Raw genomic sequence first — 24,510 nt, forward strand, 5'->3', positions numbered from 1 at the left:
GATGGTTACTGAATGGACACATCACAGCAGTGAGCTTCAAAAGCTTCACTGCTGCTGCTTAACAAAGGAACTTGTCCCTCACTCGATGACAAACTTTGCCCCAGGCACTGTTTTTTACAGGCATTTGGAAAAATTAGCTATTCAGGAGGCATACACCTCCACAAGGCTGATCACACCTCTATGGTGTAGCAGATGAAGTGTACAGCATAGGGTGGTTTTGGCCATGTTGAATTTAGGCTAGGAAGAGGCTTCTGGCTAGTTTTAGTGACATACACCCACCCGATATAGTCACCACATGGGCGGATTAGCCACAGGACTAGATGCCCATTAGCTACTAGTCCTCCCATGCACTAACACCCCCTAAATCCAGGATTTAAGGGCCACCTCTGTCACCAGAACCTCAGATTCTATGTGATACCAAGAAGAGGCCTGTTTTCATGACAAGGCAGGACTCCGTGAAGAGAGGCGCTAAGGCCTGCACTTGTGGCAGCCACCTTGCACCATCTGGATTTTGGCTCAACCAAGGCAAGAGGCCAGTTCTAAAAGGAAGGTGAAACCCTCTGCAAACTCCAGACTTCACAAGAACTCCCTTAGGGTAGAGCAATTAGTTCCTGAATTTGGTAGCCACAAAATGCTAAATCCACAAACTCTAAGTACTGTCTCCCGAGCCGTCCAGCATGGCCTCTCTAAGTCACTGGGCAGGTTGCTTCTGGAAACTGTAGTCCAGACCCTCAGTGAGGCTCAATGTTCTACAACTTTCCCCTGGTCCTCTGGAAGAAAATATCTTCAAATGCAGTGTTTGCAGGTACCAAGGCTTGTTGGTGGCCTGTCCGACTACTACCTGCTTTTTTTGATGCTCCAAGAGAAGAAATCCACCTGCATGAATGACCATCTATCCTTGTAGCTCCATCGTAAATTTCCTGCATTTGTTTTCACCCTCTCTTGGCACACATGCCAGCACTAGTTGCCGCACATCCTGGTCAGCACCACGGATTGCCATAGGCACCTCTCTAGTTGACAGTGGTTTGCACCCTATCCAAGTATGGACTCTCACTTTAGTCAGGATAAGGGAGTCACACAGCTATGAAAATCCCTCCTCACCCCTTGGTTGCTTGAACCGAGATACATAATGAAAACTGCTAAATGTATCTGGGTTAGGCTCTGAGACGATGAAAACACTCAAGAATAAATTATAAGCTTTACTAACAATGAGACTTGAGATGATGTAATTTAACAAGCATGAATGTTGCAATATATGAGGTAGTAAGCAGTGCATGGCAGACTGCAATTTAGGGTTAGTAAATAATATCTTGTGAATTTCAGTGGTGGATTTAAATGCTAGTTTTTATCTCATTTAAAAACTATAACTTCCATATGACTTTTATCTATCTATCTATCTATCTATCTATCTATCTATCTATCTATCTATCTATCTATCTATCTATCTATCTATCTATCTATCTATCTATCTATCGATCTCTCTCTCTCTCTCTCTCTCTCTCTCTCTCTCTCTCTTTCTCTCTCTCTTTCTCTCTCTCTCTCTCTCTCGCTCTCTCTCTCTCTCTATATATATATATATATATATATATATGCCTGAAGGAGTTTCCCAGTAGATGTTGCTGAGATAACACGAAAGACTCGCACTCGTAGTGGAACAGCATCTGTTTCAGGGTTTTATCAGGTGGTGTTGTTTCGCCAGTCACGGTTGTCTTGGCAGTCGTGGCTGCCGCAGCTGCCGCCGCCGCCGCCTGTTTGCCTACGGTCATGTCCCCACTCTTTTAAGGGTAAATCCTTAGTTGCGGTTCCCTCGATTTGAAACACGGAACCGATGTCCCTGCCGCGCTGCTTCCTGATTCGGTAGCGTGGTACCCCTGCCGATAATCTAATCTCCTCTTCAGTCTCGAGGCGCTGTGAGCTGCATGGGTCAATGCCGGCAGGCGCCCGGACACGGTAACGCGCAACTTCCGAAGCGCGTCTCCACGGCCAGCACCTACCAGCAAATCTCCAGCGGCAAGCTTTCTCCAGCAGTAGCGTAGTCGGCGGACGGAGCAGGACCTGGCAGAGGCCGGTTTGTGAGGAAAAGTCTCCCGACTCGTCCGCTCCTGTCCAAACGGGGTAGGTGCAAGTCCCGGGTGTCGGGAACCCGGAAATAGATGCGTGAAGAAGTTTCCCAGTAGATGTTGCTGAGATAACACGAAAGACTCGCACTCCAGGGTCCGTGTATGAAAGATGTTTTTATTGGCAACGCATTTCGACCAGGCGGTCTTTCTCGTTAGCCTGCCACATAAGCGAACAATCACCATTTTAAAGTGAAAAGACTCCATTGTTTTACTGCTCTGTAAATGCATGTTGCTAATAAACAAACAAAATTCAATTTAGCAACGCCCATAATTGCATATTGGTATTCATTAGGGTGGGTATCCCAGCATGAATCTGAATAACGTAAATTGGAATCAATAAAGACAATTATAAATGTTAAATTTCATAACACAGTAAACAATACATAAACATCAGTTCCGGCCAAGTGGCCCTCTGTTTCGACTCTCGGAGAGGATTACATCATTTAAATTTGTAAATTAGGATATAATTTCATAAGATATTCATAAGGATATTACCTACTGGCACTCGACCTTGTTTCTATTCAAAAAGTGTTTTTTCTTTTGCCAATATTTTTGGCGCCGTTTGACAAATCTTCGCAATCTTTCCAAAACTAATGGGGCGCTCCAGTCAGCTCCTGTCTCGAAAGTTTTGGGGTGATTCGTTAAGCGGGGACTGAGAAAAAATAGGGTCCCAAAACCCATTTTCCCCATGTTCATTTCCATAGGAATTTTGGGCACAGCTAAAGCCCGAACTGCTGAACGGAATTGCACCAAATTTTTTAAATGGTGAAAATCCGTTCAGTAGTTCCTGAAAAATTAAAGAAAGAAAAGTTTCGATATCTGAGCACCGAGGAGAAGTCGCGACTCCTCCCGAGCACAACCTTTACTCTGATTGGCTGCCAAAACTCCAAACCAGGAAGTGTTGGCAGCCACCTTGTGACTCGGTAACCGAGAGAGCGAGAACCACAGACAGAAAGAACGATTGAGAGGGGAAAAGTCAAATAGAAGCAACCTGACACACCTGCGTAGGGGACGCACGAAGGGCAGAGGCCTGTGTGTGGCGAGGCAGACATAGAGGCTTGGGCCTCGCAGAGGGGCGAACTGTCAAGAGACCGACCTGTAGGTGGAATCGGTTCACATTAGGTAGATAGATAGATAGATAGATAGATAGATCAGACACAGGGGATAAAGATAGGGAGATAAAAGCAGCGACCGGTGAATGGATAGATGGATTAATGAGTAGCTACCAAGGAGAATGATTTGACATGGGTACACTGACAAACTCATAAAAACTTCTTATGACTTTATGCTTGGCCTGCAATGTGTGTGAATGGATTTCACTGCACTGTAAACACTAGATGGACGTTTTTGTGTGTGTGCACATGCGAGAGACATGTGCTTGGTCTGTGGCCACAGACTGCCCACCTCCAGGAAGTGTGAGCTACATTCTGTCTGGAACACTTCCAATAGATTCCTTTGCTCACCACAGCCTTGTGTTCTCCTGTCTGTAGCCCTATATGTGCATGACACGCATCTCATACTCGTATGTGTGCACGTTACCTGTCTTATACCCGTGTTATCACCCATAGACTCCCTGACCTTTTACATGCATACGTGTTCACATACCACTGCCTCCTACGTATATCCAGGATCCTTATTCCTGTATCTCTCTGTGCTCTTGTCGCCAAGCCTTATACTGCCATATGTACACGTCACTAACTCCTACATTCCTGTATATGCACGTCAACACTTCCTATACTCTCATGCGCGCACCTCTTATATCGTTCTTTGTATACGTCACCTTTACATGAACCGCTATATGACCATGCCACTTTCCACTATACATGCGCATACCAGTGTCTCCTGTATGTGGACATGTTACCCATGAGCGCATGCGTACCATCTTTTATATTTCTGTAAGTTCATACGTTACTGTCCCACATATGTATATGCTCTGTCATGCAGAAGGGTTGATATGCCCCTTATTACAAAAAAGTAAATGGATCCCCTCTTCCTTGGTTTGGTATTAGTAACTAGTATAATTGGAGAGCGGTGGACCCATAACACCTACGTGCCTCGGTGCCTGACCATTTCCTGTTTGTGTGCATGTCACTGTTTTAGATATTCCTATGCGTGCACACGGCACTCCACTACTTCCTTTGCTACTATGTGTGTGCGTGCTAGTGAGTCGTGTGTCATTTGTGTATACCTGCCACACTTAGGTATACGTTATCTTCTTATAAATGTTCACTTATCTTTGCTCTGTGTGCGTAGAAAACTATCTCCCAGAGGCATATGTGGGTACAGGTCAATGTCTCCTCTGTGAGTGCTGGCATTATCTGACCTGTGTGTGCACACGTCATTGTCTCTAGTCACAGATGCCCATGTGTCTGCATGCAGCCTCCCTTCACTGTGTGTGCACATCACCTAGGTCTACTGAACGGGCATATACATGTATGTGCAGGCCGCGTCTCCTTTATGTGTACTGTTCTCTACCACCTATATGTATGTGTATTCATCAATATATTCTTTATCCCTGCGTATACCTGCATCTCCTGTGCTCAAGGAAATGTCTCGTATTTCTACTCTCACCACCCGTGCTACCAGATCACATGCTACTGGCTCCTAAATATTAACACGTCAGAGTCTAGTGTCTTTGCATAAGTGTAGGACACAGTTTCTTTGCGTGTACCTGTCAGCCCCACTGCTGTATTCGTGCAGGTCACCTACTCCTACATGTGTACATGCCACTGTCACGCATGTGCATATGTCAATATGCCCTCTATTTCTGCCGCTCTGCCCATGTTATCATCACCCCATGCACAACTATACATGCCCCCCAACCATGAACATGCCTCCACAACACACATAAGTTGCCATGTTTCCGTTTCTAAACATGTACATGACAGGTTCCTGCCTGTGCGTGCATACCCGATCGTGCCCTTAAGCCTTGCTGCGTCTACCACCAGATCTGTTACCCAATGGTGCTGGAATCATTTTCAGAGTGGGGAGTGCCCAGCAGTAACGCCACCTCACTGCAACAATAGGGGACATGTGGCAGACTGTCTTTAAAGACACAACAAAGGCTGGCCAAAGGGAAACATTTGAGTAGAGTCTTCTTGTTTATCCTCTATCTAAACTCTTTCAAGTTTGATGGGGTGCTGCAGTACTTCCCGCACCCCTACTTCCAGCGCCACTGCTGTCACCCATCACCCCTTCCCTTCCAATGTCCTCACATTTCAGCACCCCCTGGAATCACCTCACCAAGTTCTGTGCCAGTATGTATCTGCGGTGCGCACCCTCCCGGATCTGCCTCCCCACACCACCACACCAAGATATGCCCCCATATTCTTTCACTCCCTCTAGTCTTCTTCCAGGTTTACCCCTACCGTTCAACTCACACCAAACCCAGGGTCTCGAGGTGTGCCGATCCCACCTCTCATCACCTCCACCTTCCCAGAGGTTACAAGGTGCCCCCTCCCAATTGCGCTCATCAGTCCCTCATCACCTCCGCCGAGAAGTTGCACTGTGTCTGACCCTCCCTGCAGATGTGTCGACCACGCCCTGATCGCCTCCACACAGAGGTTAGACTATGACAAAGTGGACAGGGAAGAGAAAGGAAAAGGAAATAATGAGAGAAGTTAGGTAGGAGAGGAGGATGAGTGAGAGACAGAAGAGGGGCCAGGGGGAGAGAAGAGAGCATAAAATGGATGCAGGGTATGAGAGGCGGGGGGATAGGGAGATGAGAATATTTCAATCAGATCTCTGGGACAGCAATGGGCACCTGCTTCGCCCCCAGTTATGCAAACTTGTTTGTAGGCTGGTGGGAGGAGCAGGTGCCCAGAGCCCATACCATCGGGAAAGAAACAGGGAAAGTAATACAGTGGTATCGTTACATAGACGATCTGTTCATAGTATGGCAAGGTTATACCGCAACTGCGCAGGGTTTCATAGCAGAATTTAATAAGAACAACGTGAACTTACACTTTTCAGGTATAGTGAGTCCAGTGGCAGTGGACTACCTGGACCTCAAGGTGTTCATTGATACTGGACAAATACACACAGCATTATATCGTAAGGAAACAGCAGGGAATTCCATTCTTTTCGCAATAAGCAGTCACCCGCCAAAATTGGTGCAAAGCATCCCCTATGGGGAGCTCTTACGGTTGAAGAGAAACAGTTCACGTACCTGTGATTTCAATAAAACAGCAAATGAATGTGTAGAAAGATTCATGCAGAGAGGATATGATCGCTCACTGTTAGATAACACATTAAAGAAAGTGAAAGGGATTTCAAGACAGCATCTCCTTCAGTCCCAGACAAAAGATCAAGAAGAGAATGACAGTAGCCATGAAGTAAGTTTAGGCTAGTAACACCATATACAGCTGAAGCTAACCATCTCAAGAAGATGCTAAAAAAGAACTGGCATATCTTGGAAACAGACAATGTGATCAGTAAAGATATTCCCCCGCATCCACTAGTCACATTTAAGATGGCGAGGTCGCTGAAGGATAAGCTAGTGAGTAGTCATCTGAGCAAAGAGCCCTCAAGATCAGGAACCCTGAAAGAGATGAAAGGGTTTTATCCATGCGGGAAATGCAAGGCATATAGCAACAGTAAAAGAGTCTTGCAATTTAGTATTCCTGGTATGAAACAGAAGAAGCAAATCACTAAATTCATAACCTGTACAACACCCAATGCAGTGTATTGTATCACATGCCTGTGCAGCCTGTGTTATATAGGCAGCACAATACACCCATTAAAAATGCCAATTTTGGAACATCAAAGGGCAATTGCAAAGAAGGATGGGGCCTATCCAGTGGCGAGGCATTATGATGAATACCATGATAGCAATAGAAACTTGTTACAGTTTCATGGTCTAGATCTAGTACCCAATAACATCAGAGGGGGTGACAGGTTGAGAAAACTAAGAAGGTTAGAGTCCCGATATATAGTGGACTGTCAAACAAAATCTCCTAAGGGTTTAAACAGTAGGGTGGAACTTGCGTGGCATTTGGGAGTCTGAAACTAAATGAAATGATCAAGAATTGACTACGACAGTGTGGTATGACAGCAATGAAATGTTTAGATTTAATCAGACAGCTGATGTATTTGAGTAAGAGGGATTTTGAAATATATGTGAATTGACCCTGAGGGGTAACTGTATGATCAAATGTTGAACAAACTATGCAAATACTGATTTTATAGCCACGTGCAATGAAGGGGACCATAGCGATCCATGTCACTATGAATTCAAGCAGTACCATTTGAGGGATGTAGAGAATTTTGGAATGCAGTCTTGTGGTGTCTATAACGTATGTACCGCAATTAATTGAATACGTTTTCTGATGCTTTTAATTGAGTCGATCAACGGCCCGATAAGCAAGCAAACACCTAAAGTAATAGCGGGGGGCAACATTTGCAATAGTGCGTGAATAGTGACGGTAAAGATCCACACTCATAATATAGCAAATACGCCCATTAATTTGAAGTATAATCTTACAAATTGGGTATTAATTCCAATACTGCATTTATTAACGATAAAAAGCGTGTTTTTTAAAAGAACTAGTAAGAAGTCTCGTAAATAGTTAATGAACTTGCACATTCAAAGATGGCGCCTATTTTGGTACTGTGGAGGCGGTCCCCTGTACGTGTGGCTGTATGGATACAATGTATATAAAAATGGCGACCTCCCGGTTTGTCGGCAAACACCAAGGAAGGCATCGCCGAAACGCGCCTGTTTGTATAAAGAATAAAACCCTTTCTGAACGTCTCCCGCGAGTGCTGGTTTTTCTCAACTAAATAGGAGAGAATTAGAGCGACGACGTACCGTGGCAGGCACGGCCACTTCCAAGCACCTGCCCATAAGTGACTCTGCTTTATGTGCGAAATTTGAGCTTAATATATATATATATATATATATATATATATATATATATATATATCCTCTTCTGCCTAATAAATGCGCTGTGATGTATACTTCCTCTTTGAGTTGTTCCTATTTCTCTATCTGTCTCACGTGGAGACGTGAGGCAAGGCTCAAGATGGCAGGGCGAGGCCTCATATACTGATCCAGGGCTGCGGACCTTAAGTGAGGACAGCGTCACGGGCACAGCTTTGCTGCCCGACTCCCTGTGCCTCCGCCTCAATCTGTGGACAGGAAGGGATAAGTAGACGCCCACGGCTCCACTTACCAAAGGGAGACTCTGCACTAAAAGCAGCGGCGGAGTGTCTGGCATTGATCCAGTACTAATGAGAGGCTCCTGATTCACTGGAGGTAGGCAAGGGCTCCTACCTCAACTAACCAGTCCAAATCACCTGTGGGAGACAGAAGGAGGACATGGGGGGCCCGTGAAGCATCAGCAAGGTAGTTGGGAGTCCTCCTTTAATAATGTCTGACTCCAAAATGCGAACTCATACCCACAAAGCTGTGTTTTCAAGCCCACAACACTTTGACACTAGCTTGGACTTTACTGGGCACCCAGCGCAAGCACAGAAGCATAAAGATACTGAAGATCGGGGAGTAGCTCGCCTCCAACTGGGCATCAGCGATAAATAAGGAGTGCCTGACCCTAAGATGGCCACAGGAGTTTGGTCTTTCTCCTAAGCATTCTCTCCCCTTTTGGGGGTTTTGGGAGCCAGCATTGTTTATGGGGCCACAGGGGGCTTTTAGAGAGTGCTTACAGTGACACGAGGGGAGCTTTAGGAAGAAGCTTGGGAGTCTGAGGCAGCCCTGGTTCCTAGTAGAGACCGCATCTATGCCACCTAAGAAGGTGACCTCTAAGGTGTCTAGCTACTTTACGCCTGCGGAGAAGACGCAAGCCCAGGAGAAAGAAACCCCTGATCCAGTCATGGCCCTGACCAAGGAAGACCTGCTCAGCTCTTTGAAGGACTTTGAAGCAGATCTCCACGCTGTACTTAAAGGAGACCTGCAGGCCTCCATGACTCAATTGAAAACCGATCTCTGACAACTGCCTGTTGTTTTCAAAATCAGGCTGCAACTCAAATGGGTGCGGGAAACCTCGTCAGACCCCCTTCCACCCCCTGTGGAGGGCAATGGTGATATCTTGTGTCCTTTTTAAGAACTATTGGGAGTCTGGTCCTTCCTTCCCTGTTAACCTCTGCCATTCTCGGCACACTCATGGTGTGGAAAAGGGTCCCAGGATGCCCGATCCCAACATGGCCAACAGTGGTGACTTTTTTTCCCCCCTTACTTTTACTTACAAAACCCTTCCAGGACTGTGCCTGACTGCAAGAAGACCATGGATCCCCCTCAACCCACCCGCACTATACTGACATTCCCCTGAGTACACTTGACCCCTAACCAGACAGCGGAGTTCGAGCATTTTGTCTGATGCCCGGTGGAGCTGCTCTGTTCAGCTAATTGAGGAGATTGGCCTTGATTCATCCCCTGACTGTCACCTGCCCAGCCGGACACTGAACACAGTTTCTCCCCTTCTCCCTGTCTCACCCCCCACCTGTGTATTTCTGCCGTTCTGCCTTTTCCTTGTCTGCTTTCTTTCCATCTTTCTGACCAATGCCCGTTGGAGTTTCCTAGATAGCTCTAGGGAAGACTGGCTTTGGATTTCCTCCCTGGCCGTCACCTTCCCTTCCGGTCTTTGGGCAGACTTTCCCTTTATCTCTTATTCCATCTTCCCCCTCGTCCACTCCCTTCTCACTTCCCCTCTCCTCCTTCCCTCTCTACTTATCTCGCCTGGAGTACACATGATCTCTACCCTGACAGCGGAGTCCGAGCATTTGGTCCGACGCCCGGAGGGGTTGCTCTGTTCAGCTATTGAGGAGATCGGCCTTGATTCATCCCCTGGCCGTCACCTGCCCAGCCGGACCTTTGGCACAGTTTCTCTCCTTCTCCCTGTCTTGCCCACCCCCCTCATCGTATTTCTGGGGCTCTGTTTTCTCCTCGTCGCCTTTCTTTCCAGCTTTCGGACCGCTGCCCGTTGGAACTTCTTAGAGACCTATAGAGGAGACTGGCTTTGGATTATCTCCCTGGCCGTCTCCTACCCACTCAGTCTTTGGGCTGAGTTTCACTTTATCTCTTTTCCGTCTTCCCCCTCGTCCTCTCCCTTCTCACTCCACCTCTCCTCTTTCCTTCTCTATCTGTCTCTCCGGACATTGGACACAGTTCTTCCTCGTCTCCCTGCTATGGCTCCATCCTCCCCTCCTTTCCTATAAATTCTCTCAACCTCATAGTTCGTTTACTGTACCTTACTACGCTATTGTAACTGATGTAATTTGTAACACAATGTTCCTCTGTTATAGCGCTCTGATACCTGCGGGTCTAGCCAGTGCTTTATAATCCTTTTGATGTACTTTCTAATGCAACGTTCCCCTGGATCTGCGCTCTGATACCTCCGGGTCTAGATAGCGCTATATAACTTTCGCAAATCAAATAAACTAAAAACTGTTTTTTCTTGAATGCTGAGACCTGAGCAACATGGCTGATGACCGGTGGAGCTGCTTGACAGCTAATGAGGAGATTGGCCCTAGTTTCCCCCTTGACCGTCACCTACCCATACGGACATTGGGCATTGTTCCTCCTCGTCTCACCGCTATTACTCCTTCCTCCCCTCCCTCCTACGAATTATTGAAACATTTTTTATGTGTACTGTACCTTACTATGCTCTTGTATCTGATGTAACTTGTAACGCAACAATCTTAAATGTAAAGCTCTTTGATACCCTCTTGGGTAAAGTTTGCGCTATATAAAACTTTATAAATAAGAGTGCTATGATTCTTACTAGGGAACCATTGTAAATGTTTGCCCAGGTGCAGGAATTCTTTTATGGATGTATATTTAAGATTTCCTTTGCAGGTCTTAGATGTGAGTCATGTCTTGAATATTGGTTAGTTGATATAACCATTCTATCACTGAGTCATTAGTTCAGGACTTTGAAAGGGTGTGGATCCTGAAGCCTTAAATTATACAATACATTCTGGGCATGAGGTCCTGCAAGTGCACACGTGTCGGTTTTCATCTGATCTTATTTTAAATTGTATTTGTATTTATATAGTGCCTACTACCTCTAATGAGGCATTGAAGTGCTCTTTGGGGAGTAGGACACACATCCAGAACCTAAAAAGGATTAGTGGTGAATTAGTATGGGGAAATATGCCTTTAATTTGAGCAGTGAACATGCAAGTCTGTTACTTGGATTGAATAGGATAATGGGGAGATAGAATAGGGAAGAGACTAGAAAGTGTTATTAGAGAGATCATCGTAGTAAAATGAGGTTTGTGATGAGTCAAAAGAAGGACGCATGAAGGAAGAAGTCAGAAAGGGTTGTTTGGGAGATCAAAGTAGAAAAATGAGGTTGGGACACAAATCTAGAGGAATACAAAACAAAACATTGTCATTGCCAAAACCTTGCTTTCAATCCCTCAATTGCAACACTCAATTTATGGAGCTGACTGCACTGGTAACTTGTGCCCCAGATCAGAATGTATCTGTATGGGATAAAGTACACTCTGATGTTTAATATAAGTATATTTCAAGTCACCAAGAAGTCCCATGTAATAGAGGTACATAGTTAAATGGCAAGTTCTTTTAAAAGTCATGAAAGTCTGAGGGGTTTTGAAATATCCTTTTAAAATATAGCATAGTGCATTTTGTTCTTTATAACACATGGCCACACCACCACTCTTTCTACAAAACCTCATTCATCGCAGTTGCCACCATGAAGACTTTGTAGTGCATATTCATGCATCCCAAAAATGAGCTGGTAATTCGCTGCAAAATCATATTAGAATCAGTTTAACAGACATTGGATTTTAAAAGGGCTGTAACTCAGTATGAATAGAAACATACAGAGAAGGTATTTCTTTCTCGTAAAGAACTAAGTGCTAAAAATTAATATGTTGCCATAAATCTCTCCTTTCTGCTGCTCACTGTCCAATTCCGAAAAAGTGAATACAAGGGTGAAAAGCTTGTCCTTGATTTCATTGCCAAAAGTGCAGCAGCAATGATTCTCTGTGACCTGTCTTTCTTCTGGTATTAACTTCAAGCATTACTGGTTTACAACTCAACTGTAATAAGTTATTAAAGTTTACAATTGTGTGTCAAAATATCAACAACAGAATCATTGTGCCACCAATATATCGTTGCCAAAATACAGATGAACAAAATATCAATAAAAGCATACTGATGAATATAAATATATTATTCTTAGCTCCACATGTACATACCTTGAAGATGTATATATTGTCAAGATGCATATATTTGGAGTTTAGTAAACGTATACTTACCTATATAAACTTACCGTCTCAATATTTTTGTCCTCAGTAGTTTGTCTACGATATTCTGGCAGCATGATATTCTGGAGTCTATATTAAGGCAGAATATGGATATTACAGTTCTGGCTAGTAGTGTACAATTTCATAAATGTGTCTTTCTTAATTTGCTCCCTTTTCTTATTCTGCAGATACCTTTGCAAGCAAAGTAGCAGCTACCCAAGACCAATATGCAGACGCCTCGATTGGCAATGTCACCGGTAGCAATGCTGTGAATGTTTTTCTAGGGATTGGTGTAGCCTGGTCCATTGCTGCCATCTACCACGCGGCCCACGGAGAGCCATTCAAAGTCCAGCCTGGCACCTTGGCCTTCTCAGTCACACTCTTCACAATTTTTGCGTTCATCAATGTGGGAGTGTTGCTTTACCGACGGAGACCAGATGTTGCCGGAGGAGAGTTGGGCGGCCCGCGGACTGCAAAGCTTCTGACCACTGCTCTTTTTACCCTGCTCTGGCTCCTGTACATTTTGTTCTCATCTCTGGAAGCCTATTGCCACATACCGGGCTTCTAAACGGAACCCTCAGATATAGAAAAATTATATATATATAAATATATGTATAACGAACAGAGAAAGAAAAAGACTCTTGCCATTTTCACTTACCTGCTGATGGAATGTATCTTTGTGGGGCATTCCTTATACTAGTTAGAGGTATGAGTTCAGTAAGGTTCTTGCCTTTGGGGCATCTTGTGAAACAAGGAATGGATGCAACACCATCTTTGCAACCTTACCTACAAAGTGTACTACAATGGATGACTACTTTTATTTTTTGAAATGAAAAATAGTAATGCTATAATAGACTCTTTCTTAAAGAAGCCAGATTAACCAGTGACAGATTTTAGTTTGTGGTGGGTGTGGGGTGTGTTGTAAAACATGATTAGAGGGAAAAAAGGAGAGGTGAGGGGAAATCTGAGATCAGACAGAATTGGTTAAAGACTTACGCGCCTCAGGAGCATTAACCACTGCAGTTTGGGCCCCATCATTTTTCTGAAGTGAACTTGCAGAAGGCACTGGTGTCGGAGAGCTGACATTTTTTTGGGATGTGTTTATGTTCTGGCAACATGAAGTCAAGCCCTCAGTTGTTCATGTACGACTCCCCATTGCTTTGTACCACCTAGTGTATCTGTTTGTAGCTACTGGCTGAAATGCACCACCTGTTCCAATGTGTTGACTTTTACTGCATTACAAGTTGTGTGACTGCAAATCACCCGCCACCGTGCCAAGAAACACTAGTGCCCCTAACCCCTATGTGAGTGTGCTGCAGCAAATTCCCCTGTTGACACCCACTTTTTTTTTATTTTTTTTACATTGGGCAGCATTCTGTCAGTTTCCCCTCCCTTAATGTTATGCACCGCTCCCCATAAGTCCTCACTTGTGTCTGGAAACTCTGCTCTTCTTTCATACACCTGCTTGGGATTATTGTTGTGGTATTTGTAACAATGTGCATGAATGAAACAAAACATATCTGTATATACTGTAGCGTAGTGATATCGCTGTTAATGTCAATCGAATGTCCAAGATACGTGTGCTTTTGTTTTCTCTTGATTCATTTTGTTAGTTTGTTTTGGTCAATGCAGACGAAGGATTGAAGTATAACGGGTGGTTAAGGATCTTGCATGTGGGTTTTTATAAAAAAAGCAATAACTGACAGAGGGGCAGAGGTGAATGTTGGCATGAATTTCTTAGCCCCTTCTCCCCAGAAGCTGTCCACTTTTATGGACTCTCGATGAAGTGGAATCTGGAGCTCTGCAAGTGCAAAGATCTGAATCGTGAATTTCAAGAATTGAACGATGGATACCTGATCCTGTAATGAATACTTGGGCTATTCATGTCCCTCCACAGTATTGATGCTTATTTTCCCAATGTGCAATGGATGGCCCAAGTGACTTAATGAAAAATAACTATATTCTACGGCCATTTTGCTCTTTTTATCTTCTGGGACAATTGATGGCATAGATACTGGATGCTTTCCTATCTTGTTACTTACTGGTTCAATGCCGGCAAAGCCTCTACGCTATCAAGGGACACGTTGCATTGTCTGTCTGGTATCAATGGTGATCCAGAACCCAAGACTGCAACAATGGCTTCCCATGACTGATAAGACCAGACAATGAAGTCAATGGTTACTTAATAGAGTAACACATTTCAGTAGCCATACCTGTTAAGATACTACCGCTATACAGTGACAAGAAAGACAATTCTTATAAAACAAGTCTTAGTGCTTGATTGAATATTGTATTTAGTGTTCACTATTCTGCAAGAAGATATCATTATGCTCATGAATACTTCTATGCCAAGCCTTTTTTGCCTGAAAATATTCTGGTACGTTTGTTATGAGAAGTGTGATAACACAGTTTATGACGTTTGTTAAATCCCATCCTAGAATGAATATAGATGATTGTGCTGATTTGATCCGATCACCATCGTAGACAAAATGTCTTGATGAACCATTCTAGAGCATTTTAATGTATTCTCATTCATGATGACACAAAATTGCTGTGAAAATAACATTTTGAAGGATGCACGATTCAGATTTGGCAAGAACATTTATATTTGTGAACAATGAGAGCATTTTGATTGTAATCAAAGGTTATGGAAAATCATATCTTCTTTATTGTGCTACACCTTGATTATAAACTCAGATTTCACCATGTAACGGAGAGCACAGCCCATCAACTCCAGGGAATATAGGGAAGTCTGGGAAATTGTCCTGAATATCAGCAAATAAATACCTGGTGAAAATGCAGGTGTCTGGCAGCTCCCACAAAGAAAGGGTTGTAGATGCCCAATATTTGAACTGGTGATATGTCAGTGGGAGCTTGTGAGCATGCATGCCTGCAACATTCCATCATTTCGCTGCTGCCACATTATTGTTCCCGGATTCCAATCAAGGTGAGACCACAAGGGCCATTGCTATATTTTGATCTTGCAAAAGGTGATCTGAATTAGACTTTGCCCAGCTCATGCCTTTGATGAAGATTAGTGGATTCTGGACTCACAGCACAACTAAATCGAGCTTCATGCATCTCATTGCCACACTACTAGGCATTGCAGCTGCATGACAGTAGCGGTGTTTAAATGAAGAATTTTTTTTACTGCACATACCTTAAACAAGTCTCCCCATAACAATCTTTATGGTCCATGACATTTTACGATTGAATTTGTTTTTATTACCCAAACCTTGACATACTCTCCAAGCTCTGGTGCTTGTTGGCCACTCTAAATTAAGCTACGCGTCCTAAGCATGCCTCCAACAGTCCCCTGCAGAAAAAAGATTTCTTTGCTCAGCTGTAACATTCACCAGAACAAGGATAACTGACAAAAGAACCCTTCTGTCAAGACCCATAAGAGTACATAATAAAATGTCTCAAAATTAACCTCAAAGGAAAACATGGGAGGTTGAGACTTTAAAGGGGACAGTTAGTAAATGATGGCACAACAGTTTTCAAAGCCCAAGGAGACATCATTAAACAAAGGATCATGTTGGGAGATAGTTAGCAATTCTGGACTGAGTAAAGAGTACAAATATGTTTGTCTACTGTGGGTGCCCCCTCCGATTAGTGAGCTCAAGTTCTATCCAGACAACTCATGGATGTCTAATATCCAAACTGAAGGCATGTCCTAATTAAAACTCACTATCTTTTGTCACCCAAAAGACATCTAACAAGCAGGTGGGCAGAGTGAGATGCTCTGGCTGGTTGACTATCAATAATGTTTTGCAACACACAGAAATAGTAAAGGTGGCAATAAAAGCTCACATCTTTCTCTAACCAAGTATCACCGCTTTGTCCTTGCCATTCACAGAGGGTGTTTCTTAGAATCAGAACTTCTAATAGAAGGATATACGAGTGGAGGTCGAAATGTGCAGGCTGGCACAATGCTTGAAAAACATATGTATCTAATTTTATCCTTAACAGATACAGTGTAGCGTTTCTATGTGCTTTAAGGTTTCTACAGCATGCCAGAGAAGTATGTTAAAATCACCTGTCCTGGTGTATGGCACAGATGGATTCTTCAGAATAAGAATTTGCCTTTGAAAATTTTAACAAATCGACAGGATAGGACTGGTCTATAGGGCAATCATGTAATGCTTAAAGGACTGGTCTGACATGCCTGTACTTAGGCTGGATTGTGTGACTGTTTGTTATTTATTTTATGATCTAGTGGCACGCTTTTTACTGGTACTTTTGCTGTTTTTACCACAAACATTGCCTGCAGCAAGCCTAAATTCATGCAATCTTCCATATAGTACAAACCACAAATACAGCTACAGTGTCTTTTACAAGTTGAAAACAGCCCCAATTAACAACCTTGGGCCACATTTTAGTTATCTAATTCACTAATTTGGGCCACTTTTATTTTGGTGCCCAGGCCTATTTTCTGTATCAATCCGACCTTGGAAATATTAATGAATGAGTGTTGTGAATCTTCACAAAGCTCACTTTCTTGCCTCGGTTTGAATTACTAAGCCCCAAGTTTTGAGAAACTCTCTTCCAAGGACAACTTTAGTCGGTAGGTCTCAGTTCCCTTTCGAGAATCCTCTGATCTGAAGATACGTGTCCTTGCTTCTATCCCAATAATATGTTGAATGCTATTTGTAAGTAGCACACACCCCTGCCCCTCTTCATTAACTCTTCTCCTTCTCCTTTCCCTTCCCCTCACCTCCCAAATATATCAAAAGCTCAATAAAGTATTTGAATGGGAGTAAAATAGGCAACAGTATAAAATGTTGCCCTATGAAGGCTTATTAAATTGTTAAACATATTCAGTAAAATAGAAAAAGTCTAAATATGTAGAAATGAAAACATTCAATTAAGACCACCATCATAGCCAATGTTGATTGTCAACCGAGCAAACCTGTTTTTGTGGAGCTATCCATTGATGAAAATCCCACTTCTTAAAGGTGTAGGGTAGCCAGAGAGGAAGCCTGCAGTTCCTAAGGTATCTGATCATTTTCTGTCCCCTGTTTGTCTCCATTTATCTGTCCTAAAGGGTCATGTTCTCAGAAGGGTGCCTAGGATAACTTAGTTCATTATCGATCATGACAGAACTTTACTGAGAAGAAAACCTGATACCTGCTCTCTTAATAGCAGCAGTGTTTTAATTTTTAAGATAGCAAGGACCAAAATTCAAAAGAAATAACGTTGACCTTCGCGGATGGTCTATCTATTCAAGCGTAATACCCAGTTGCAGAGAGATTATAGAATGTTATCCCCCTGTGATAAAGATGAAGGACCAATGGCTGGGTGGACCATTTATGTGACTCCCCAAATTCAACTATTTTGGCTGAGAGCCCAACAGAGCTTGAAGAGCACGGTTAAGTAGTATTCTTCATTTCAGAAACAGACTTTGTGGCCCCCTCCCAGAGAGCAGATGGGGTTCTTTATGATGACCCAATGTGCAGGCAGTTCAACGAGATCTGTATGCTGTTCTCTAAATAAACATCTTTGACCGGACTGGTCTGTTTTGCCCCTTGCAAATTAGACCGTTCCTACTGTGCCATCAGTAGTAAATAGCTGAGACTTTCTCTGGTGAATTGACACTCAGAGCATGCACAACCCATGGCCACAAGTCAGAGTCTGATGGTGCAGCAATGTTACCTAGAAGCAGCCTCATCTACCATGGGGCAGCAGCTATAGCTTCTCTGTGACATTAATTGTCTGGGTTTGGACTTACCGCTTGTGCAACCAGGGCACTTATAAGAAAGGCCTTCGAGAGGAGTTTGGTCAATTTGGCAAGGCATGTACGTACATATAAAAATATTTAGCACTTTACATTACACATATTTACAACTTAAGGCACAAGTTAACAACGTTTTTTCCAAATACCATGATTGTTTAGGGTAAATGCTTTTATAAATGTTGCTTATAAGCCCATCCACAACCACAGAGCACTAATGAATCCACCTAAATACTAAAGAGGGCACAGACTAATTAAAAAAATTCATGTTTTTGCTGAATAGTCTCATTGAAAGTATTTGTGTTTAGCTAGGCATGAACTTTGCATACTGATGAAATCATGTGAAGATTGCCAGAAAGTCTATACCACAGTGTACTTCCCATCATCCAAAGGACCTAAAAAAAGGGTCCACCAGGGAACTTGCATGGAGATCATGTTTTACTACGTGTCTGGGGTCAACCAGTGTGCTTCTATGGAACACAATAGTTAACGCCTTAAGAGTGATACAACAAACTATGTTTATCATGTGGAGTGGTGTGCTGGTCGAAGTAATGGGTTGATATTAGCCAACTAATATCGTTCATCAACAATTTGAGCAATGGTGAATATTAGTCTACCAGACTTTCCATACAAAATGGACTGCCATTCCTTGCAGATATGGATCCTCAAAGGGCCGCAGTTTTAGCCTCTGTAACAATATGGAGTTGCATTGACAAAGGGCTGGTTGAGAAAACTGCGTGCTTTTAACTTCTCCGTCTCAAAAGAGTTAAAAAGGTGGTGAAGCACTGAAAAAAGTCTCCTGTATGTAAACCTAGTTGTACAATCACATAATCTCATGACAAGCACATGGAAGTATAATTTCTTGATGAGCATCCTTTCCCATAAATAGGTTAATTAATGTTCGCTGCACAGACCTATGTGTATGTGTGAAGCTAGCTGTGCTAATGCTTTTTTCTGCAGGTATTGACAAACTTTTCATGTACCACAGTCTTATTTATTCAAAACTTTCTTTCGCTTTGAAAGCAGCAGACAGCCATATATTGCCCATGGATTTCCTCAGGGTCTAGCCCACTTGCTACCATTTTATTCCTAGCTGCATAAGGCAAAAGTGCCTCACAATAGTTCACATGAAAGGATAACGGCATCTCCTCCACATGAGCCAACCAGCATCAAGGCGGTGTGTCAACTGTCGCACCGCCACCCGCTGCATCCAGACTTTCAGATAATGTTCACGACCAAGAATGTTTTGATCAATGCTCCAAAATGATTCAGCTTACTCAGCCATTCCAAGCCTGCATTCGCCCTCAGTAGCTAATGTCCACACTTAGCCCCACCGGCCTGCCACTGTGTCATGATGTGCACTCCTTCGGTGCATCCTCCGTTGCACTGAACTGGAGCTGCGGACTCTCAGAGAAGATTGTGTTCTTAATGAAATGCGATGAACGAAACGTGTGTTGCCATTTGCTTGAACGTGATTCGCACTCTTTTTGAACAGCTAGTTGAAGACCTTTAATACCCTGCTATTGAAGGGTTTGAAGTTAGGAATGTAATTAAGTATTGTAAACCATTGTCCCTGTCAGAGGGGCTCTTTCTTACCTTTCCTTGTGGGGATGGTTAAAATTATATCTTTCAGGTTGTTCATGGTTATTAAGTTTGTTGCAAATTATATATATATATATATATATTTTTCATTTTTTTGTTTTGCTTTTTTATTTTTATGTGTGTACTGTGCACAAACATAGGAAGGCAGCACATCAACTGTGATCAATGTAAACGGTTCACATTCAAATGGCATCTTTGACAAGAAATAAAATAAAGTTTGAGTTTTCTGATTGAACCGGTCGTAACATTGTATTTTTTTTTAAATAGCAGTTTTACTATGTCCATGATTACAAGTTGTCAATTTCCATTCACGTTCCAGCCTGTAACTCAACTTCATATAAAAAAGGTGTTATGGGTTTCGAATCTCCTTCAATAGGAAGAAATGAACTACCAAGAACACAAAATGTATAAAAGAGTAAGGACATGAGCCTAAAGGTTTCCTCGGGATCCAGTTCTAGCCCTCCCGAATGACAGGGTCGCCAAAAGTCAAGTCTACCTACGGAAGATTCCACCTCATGACTCTTTCTTCCAACACCTTACATTTTCTGCCACTTTCTTTCAGTCCTGTGGGTTCTCTTTAATCTCTGCCCCTACATTCTACCTTTATCATTGGTTACCTATTTTCTCTTCAACCTTCTGTCTGTTCTTTATTCCTTTTTTCTACCTTTTTCTCACTTTCTCTGGGTCAAAGTTCGATGATAAAAATTCAAAAATGAATGCAACAACTTGCACCATGTAAGTGCAGTCCCAAACAAACTCATTTTGACCCAGTCACTGACACGAACATTATTTTAAGAGCCAAAAATACCAGCCCAGCTCTAGAGGCAATTGGTTTATGTCAATTAACTGGAGTGAACACAGTGGAAGTTATCAGTAAATCTTCTGCCTATGCTTTTCTTGGATATGTGCAGCACTACCATTGTCCTTCACAAATACCTGATCATTCATCCCCAAAGTTCTCATTGGCTCCCTTGAAATACTGATTAGGCTTCGCTGTGTAAGCAAATGGGCCATTTTGCCATATTACTGTGATCTGCACTGACATTTTCACAAAATCTTTGCCCTGAACAAAGCACTTAAGTGTCTTCATTTAGAAACACTCGTCACCCTACACTAAATGGTGAATTAAAGAACAGAACAGTCTAATAAAATGTATCAAGGCATATGTAAACGTGGTGGAGAAAATGTTAAACAACAGAGGATCGAATTGGAGGTACAAATTTACATCAGAGGCTACATAATAGTAGTTTTAGTTAGAATTCTTGAATATTGTCTAGAGTCATTAAAGATGACTAGCTTTACAAAGATAGACTACTGATTGCCTGATACTTGAGATCGTTTGACATTCACTTTAAAATGTCAATCAATCAACCAATATAACTTTATTTGGTCTGAACAGAAATAGACCATTAGAGTCCATTGGCATATTTCACATTGCCATATTCACAATTGAAAATTAAAAAAATGATCTTGCATTAAAAACAGTCAAAATAATATGTGTACATAAACAGCTTTAAAATGTCCTTTTTTGATAAAAACGGAAAACATTTGGAACACACTGTGTGGTATCAGACACAACGAATGACAAGCAGTTAAGACAAAATACTTGAAGTTTATTTCAAATATAGAAGCCCCTTGCCGGTCACCGCAGGGAGTAAAGTAGACCCTTGCCGGTTTCTGCATCTTCTACCTGCCCGCTCGTCAACCGTCTTCAACTATACCAAACATTCCAACCCTCAAGATTCGACTTCCACATTCCACGTCACGGGACAACACACATCAGAGCAAGGCAGAGATGTTTAACTAACCATCAACATAACCATACCAACATTATAAACATATATATAACAGAGGATACAATATACTGGAAGCCGAAAGGTCCACTGCTACTCTACAGCCAATCACCCACCCAATTATTAACACAGCTCATGCTGTCATCATCACACCTGCATTCTGTCCATCTTGTTTTGTGCCATGCACTTCTCACTTATCTCTTGTGTCCCTCAAAGCTATCTTCCACCAGAGAGCCAGACTTTACATTGCCAAGAGGAAATTCAGAATCATTACACCCATCTCGATGGATCCACAGTGGTTCTCACTCGAAGATATGGCCAAATTTAGAATTTGCTGCTTAACCTACAGAGCTGTCCATCTGAAAAAATCTACCTATTTGACCAATCTCCTAACCACTTCTGCAGCACTGCAAGAAGCACAGTACTGGAAACACTGGTGATCAGAACATCTCAAGCCATGAACATCTTTCTGAGGTATCATCATATAGCATATTGAACTATTGTAAACAAAGAAATACATCTATTGAACTCTCTCTTTTTGAAGACACACCTTTTCCAGAAGCACCTAGTCTAACTTTTAGTAGACTGCCTACAGTGTGATCCTTACACTGTACTATAGGTGTATATTTGTCTTTATAATCTGACTTACTTTATCATGCCTTGTCTCCTCGATCACTGAGCAGAATGCACACTTTTTTTACACTGTGGTAGTAGTGCATTTTGGGCTCTAATTTAGCTGGCACCCAGGGATATTTATCAAACGCATACATTTCTGAAAACTAGACACCCATGAGAGTCCAGGGTGGCATGACTCATGTGGCTCTCACCAGTTTTCTTTACCCAGACAGTTTGCAAACCTTAAAATTCAGCTAAAAACACACATAATTCCCACATTTTTGTGAGGAAAACATCTGGAATCTGAAGGAAGCCACAAATCTCCTATCACCCTTCAACCCCCAGGACTACTGATAAAAATGGTACCTCAGTTGTGAAACTGAGCCTAGTTCCCACAACAAGAAAGGGCCCAAAACAAAACATGGACACTTCAAGAATTTCCATTGTAAACCAACCTTATTTTAGCAATTTAGGTAGCTGTGTTTTTTCGGCCCCGGAAACTTACTAGACTAAACTAAAAAAAATCAGAAAACTTCTTAACCGGCGGAGTCCAGGGGATGGATCCCACAGTGTTTTCTTACCCATAATGCCATGCAGACCTCAAACTTTGCCTAAAATTGTGCATTTTCATTGCATTTCTGTGATGAAAAATTCTGGAATCTGCAGACATCCACAAAATTCAGACCACCCAGTACCCCCGCACATTTACGCAATTATATATGCGGTGCGCATTTCGTCTTGAGAACAGACCACAAGCCTTTGGTTTCCATTCTGACTCCCAGAGGGGGTCTTAGTGCCACCGCCCTCATAGCTAGATTAATGTCCCGTTTACAAGAATACAATTTTTAAGTGGAATACATTCCAGGGAAAATCAAAGTTACCGTTGATTGTCTGTCTAGGCTTCTATGTAATGCTAGTGAGGAGTGTGAAGATGAAGAAGTTGTTGCTAATATTAGTGAGGTAATGTCTGGGAGTTTCAGTTCCATATCTGAAGAGATGTGGAAAAAAGCCATGAGTGATGATGATATATTGTGTAATGTTATTAATTACATCATGATAGGTTGGCCCTCTAGAAATGAAATTTCAGCTGAACTCTTCCCCTTTTGGAAAATCTCTGATGAACTAGTCATTGAAAGAGATCTGGTTTTCAGGCAAGGTAGGTGCATTCCACTTCTCTCTTTGTGATGATATCTTAACAGTGAGTCACGAGAGCCATTTGGGAATGTCATCCATGAAGAGGTTGATCAGGTCTGTCTTCTGGTGGCCTGATTTAGACAGGTATGTGTAATAAGCTCATATATAATATAAATGGTATCCAGACAGGTAGCAAGTAAAATAAGATATTTATTCCAAGAGTTAGATAGCCCACGACATCCTTCTAGTCTTCCAGCTTAGAAATGACATTTGGAATCTAAGTTTTGGAATGCATTAGGAAATCTAAGAATGTCTTAACTAACAAATTCCTTAAAGCCATACAAGTTAAATATGCAAGAAAGTATATACATACTACACATCCTCCCCTTATCAGGAAAATACCAGGAAATCAAACAAACTTATATATATATACATACACTTGAGATAAAAATTTACAAATTCATTAACTAATAATATATACATACCACATTCTGGAGTTTAAAGAAATCATGACATTAAGTCATGACATAATCACGAAACCGAATAGGTACATTTCTAATTCTTGAAGCACCATTCAATCTACCGCTACCCTCTCCCTTCCCTCTTAAAGGAGCAAAAGGTCGCAATGCAGAATGAGGGAGAACCACACATGAATCACCAGTCCCTACAGGAGAAACAGAAGTCAAAGAATTTTGTGTTTGGTGACTCAAATCCTGACCAGCAGGAATTAAATTGTTTTTAGCAACACAATACCAATCTGAATTAGAATCATCAAGGATATTGTCATCATGTTTATTCTGGCGAATAATGGTGGCTTGCTTATCAGTAATTTTAATAAGTGCATTTTTGTTCCACCAACCTCTATCTTGTAAAAGAACTGCCATGCGTGCCACCCTGATAACTTGAACAGGTGATGAAAATTTAGATAACCCTTTGGTCACCCTTACAGGCTTTCTAATTATAACCCAATCACCAGGAAATAAAGGTTTCTCTGTGACATGCATGCTGTTTGTAGCACTCTTGTTTCTTTACCACAAAATCTCTAACCTTATTAACATCAACAACATTGTGAGGAGAATTCTCAATCAACCGAGTAGGGTTAAGCTTAGAAGTTGGAGTGTGACCTCTCAGTAACACAAAAGGTGTTACACCTGTTGTTCTATGAGGAGTACAATTGTAATTCCAAAACTTATGAAATAGAAAAGAAGAAATATTTAAACCACCAGCCACAGCGGTTTGAACAGCCTCTTTCAACAAACTATTGGCACGCTCCACTAGTCCA

General features: G+C 42.4%; 1 protein-coding gene across 3 annotated transcripts in view; it reads left to right on the forward strand.

The window, feature by feature from the left end:
• The window catches only part of SLC8A1 (solute carrier family 8 member A1), a 1,060,009-nt gene extending 1,040,088 nt beyond the window's left edge, over positions 1 to 19,921 (forward strand). For all 3 annotated transcript variants that reach the window (XM_078649052.1, XM_078649051.1, XM_078649053.1), the window contains one exon: positions 12,539 to 19,921. In XM_078649052.1, the coding sequence (XP_078505178.1) occupies positions 12,539 to 12,918 (380 nt within the window). In that variant the 3' untranslated portion in view covers positions 12,919 to 19,921. The remainder of the gene's footprint in view (positions 1 to 12,538) is intronic.
• The last annotated feature ends 4,589 nt before the right edge of the window (positions 19,922 to 24,510 follow it).

The sequence above is a fragment of the Lissotriton helveticus genome, chromosome 6 (genome assembly GCF_964261635.1).
Source record: "Lissotriton helveticus chromosome 6, aLisHel1.1, whole genome shotgun sequence".
Taxonomy (NCBI): Eukaryota; Metazoa; Chordata; class Amphibia; order Caudata; family Salamandridae; genus Lissotriton; species Lissotriton helveticus.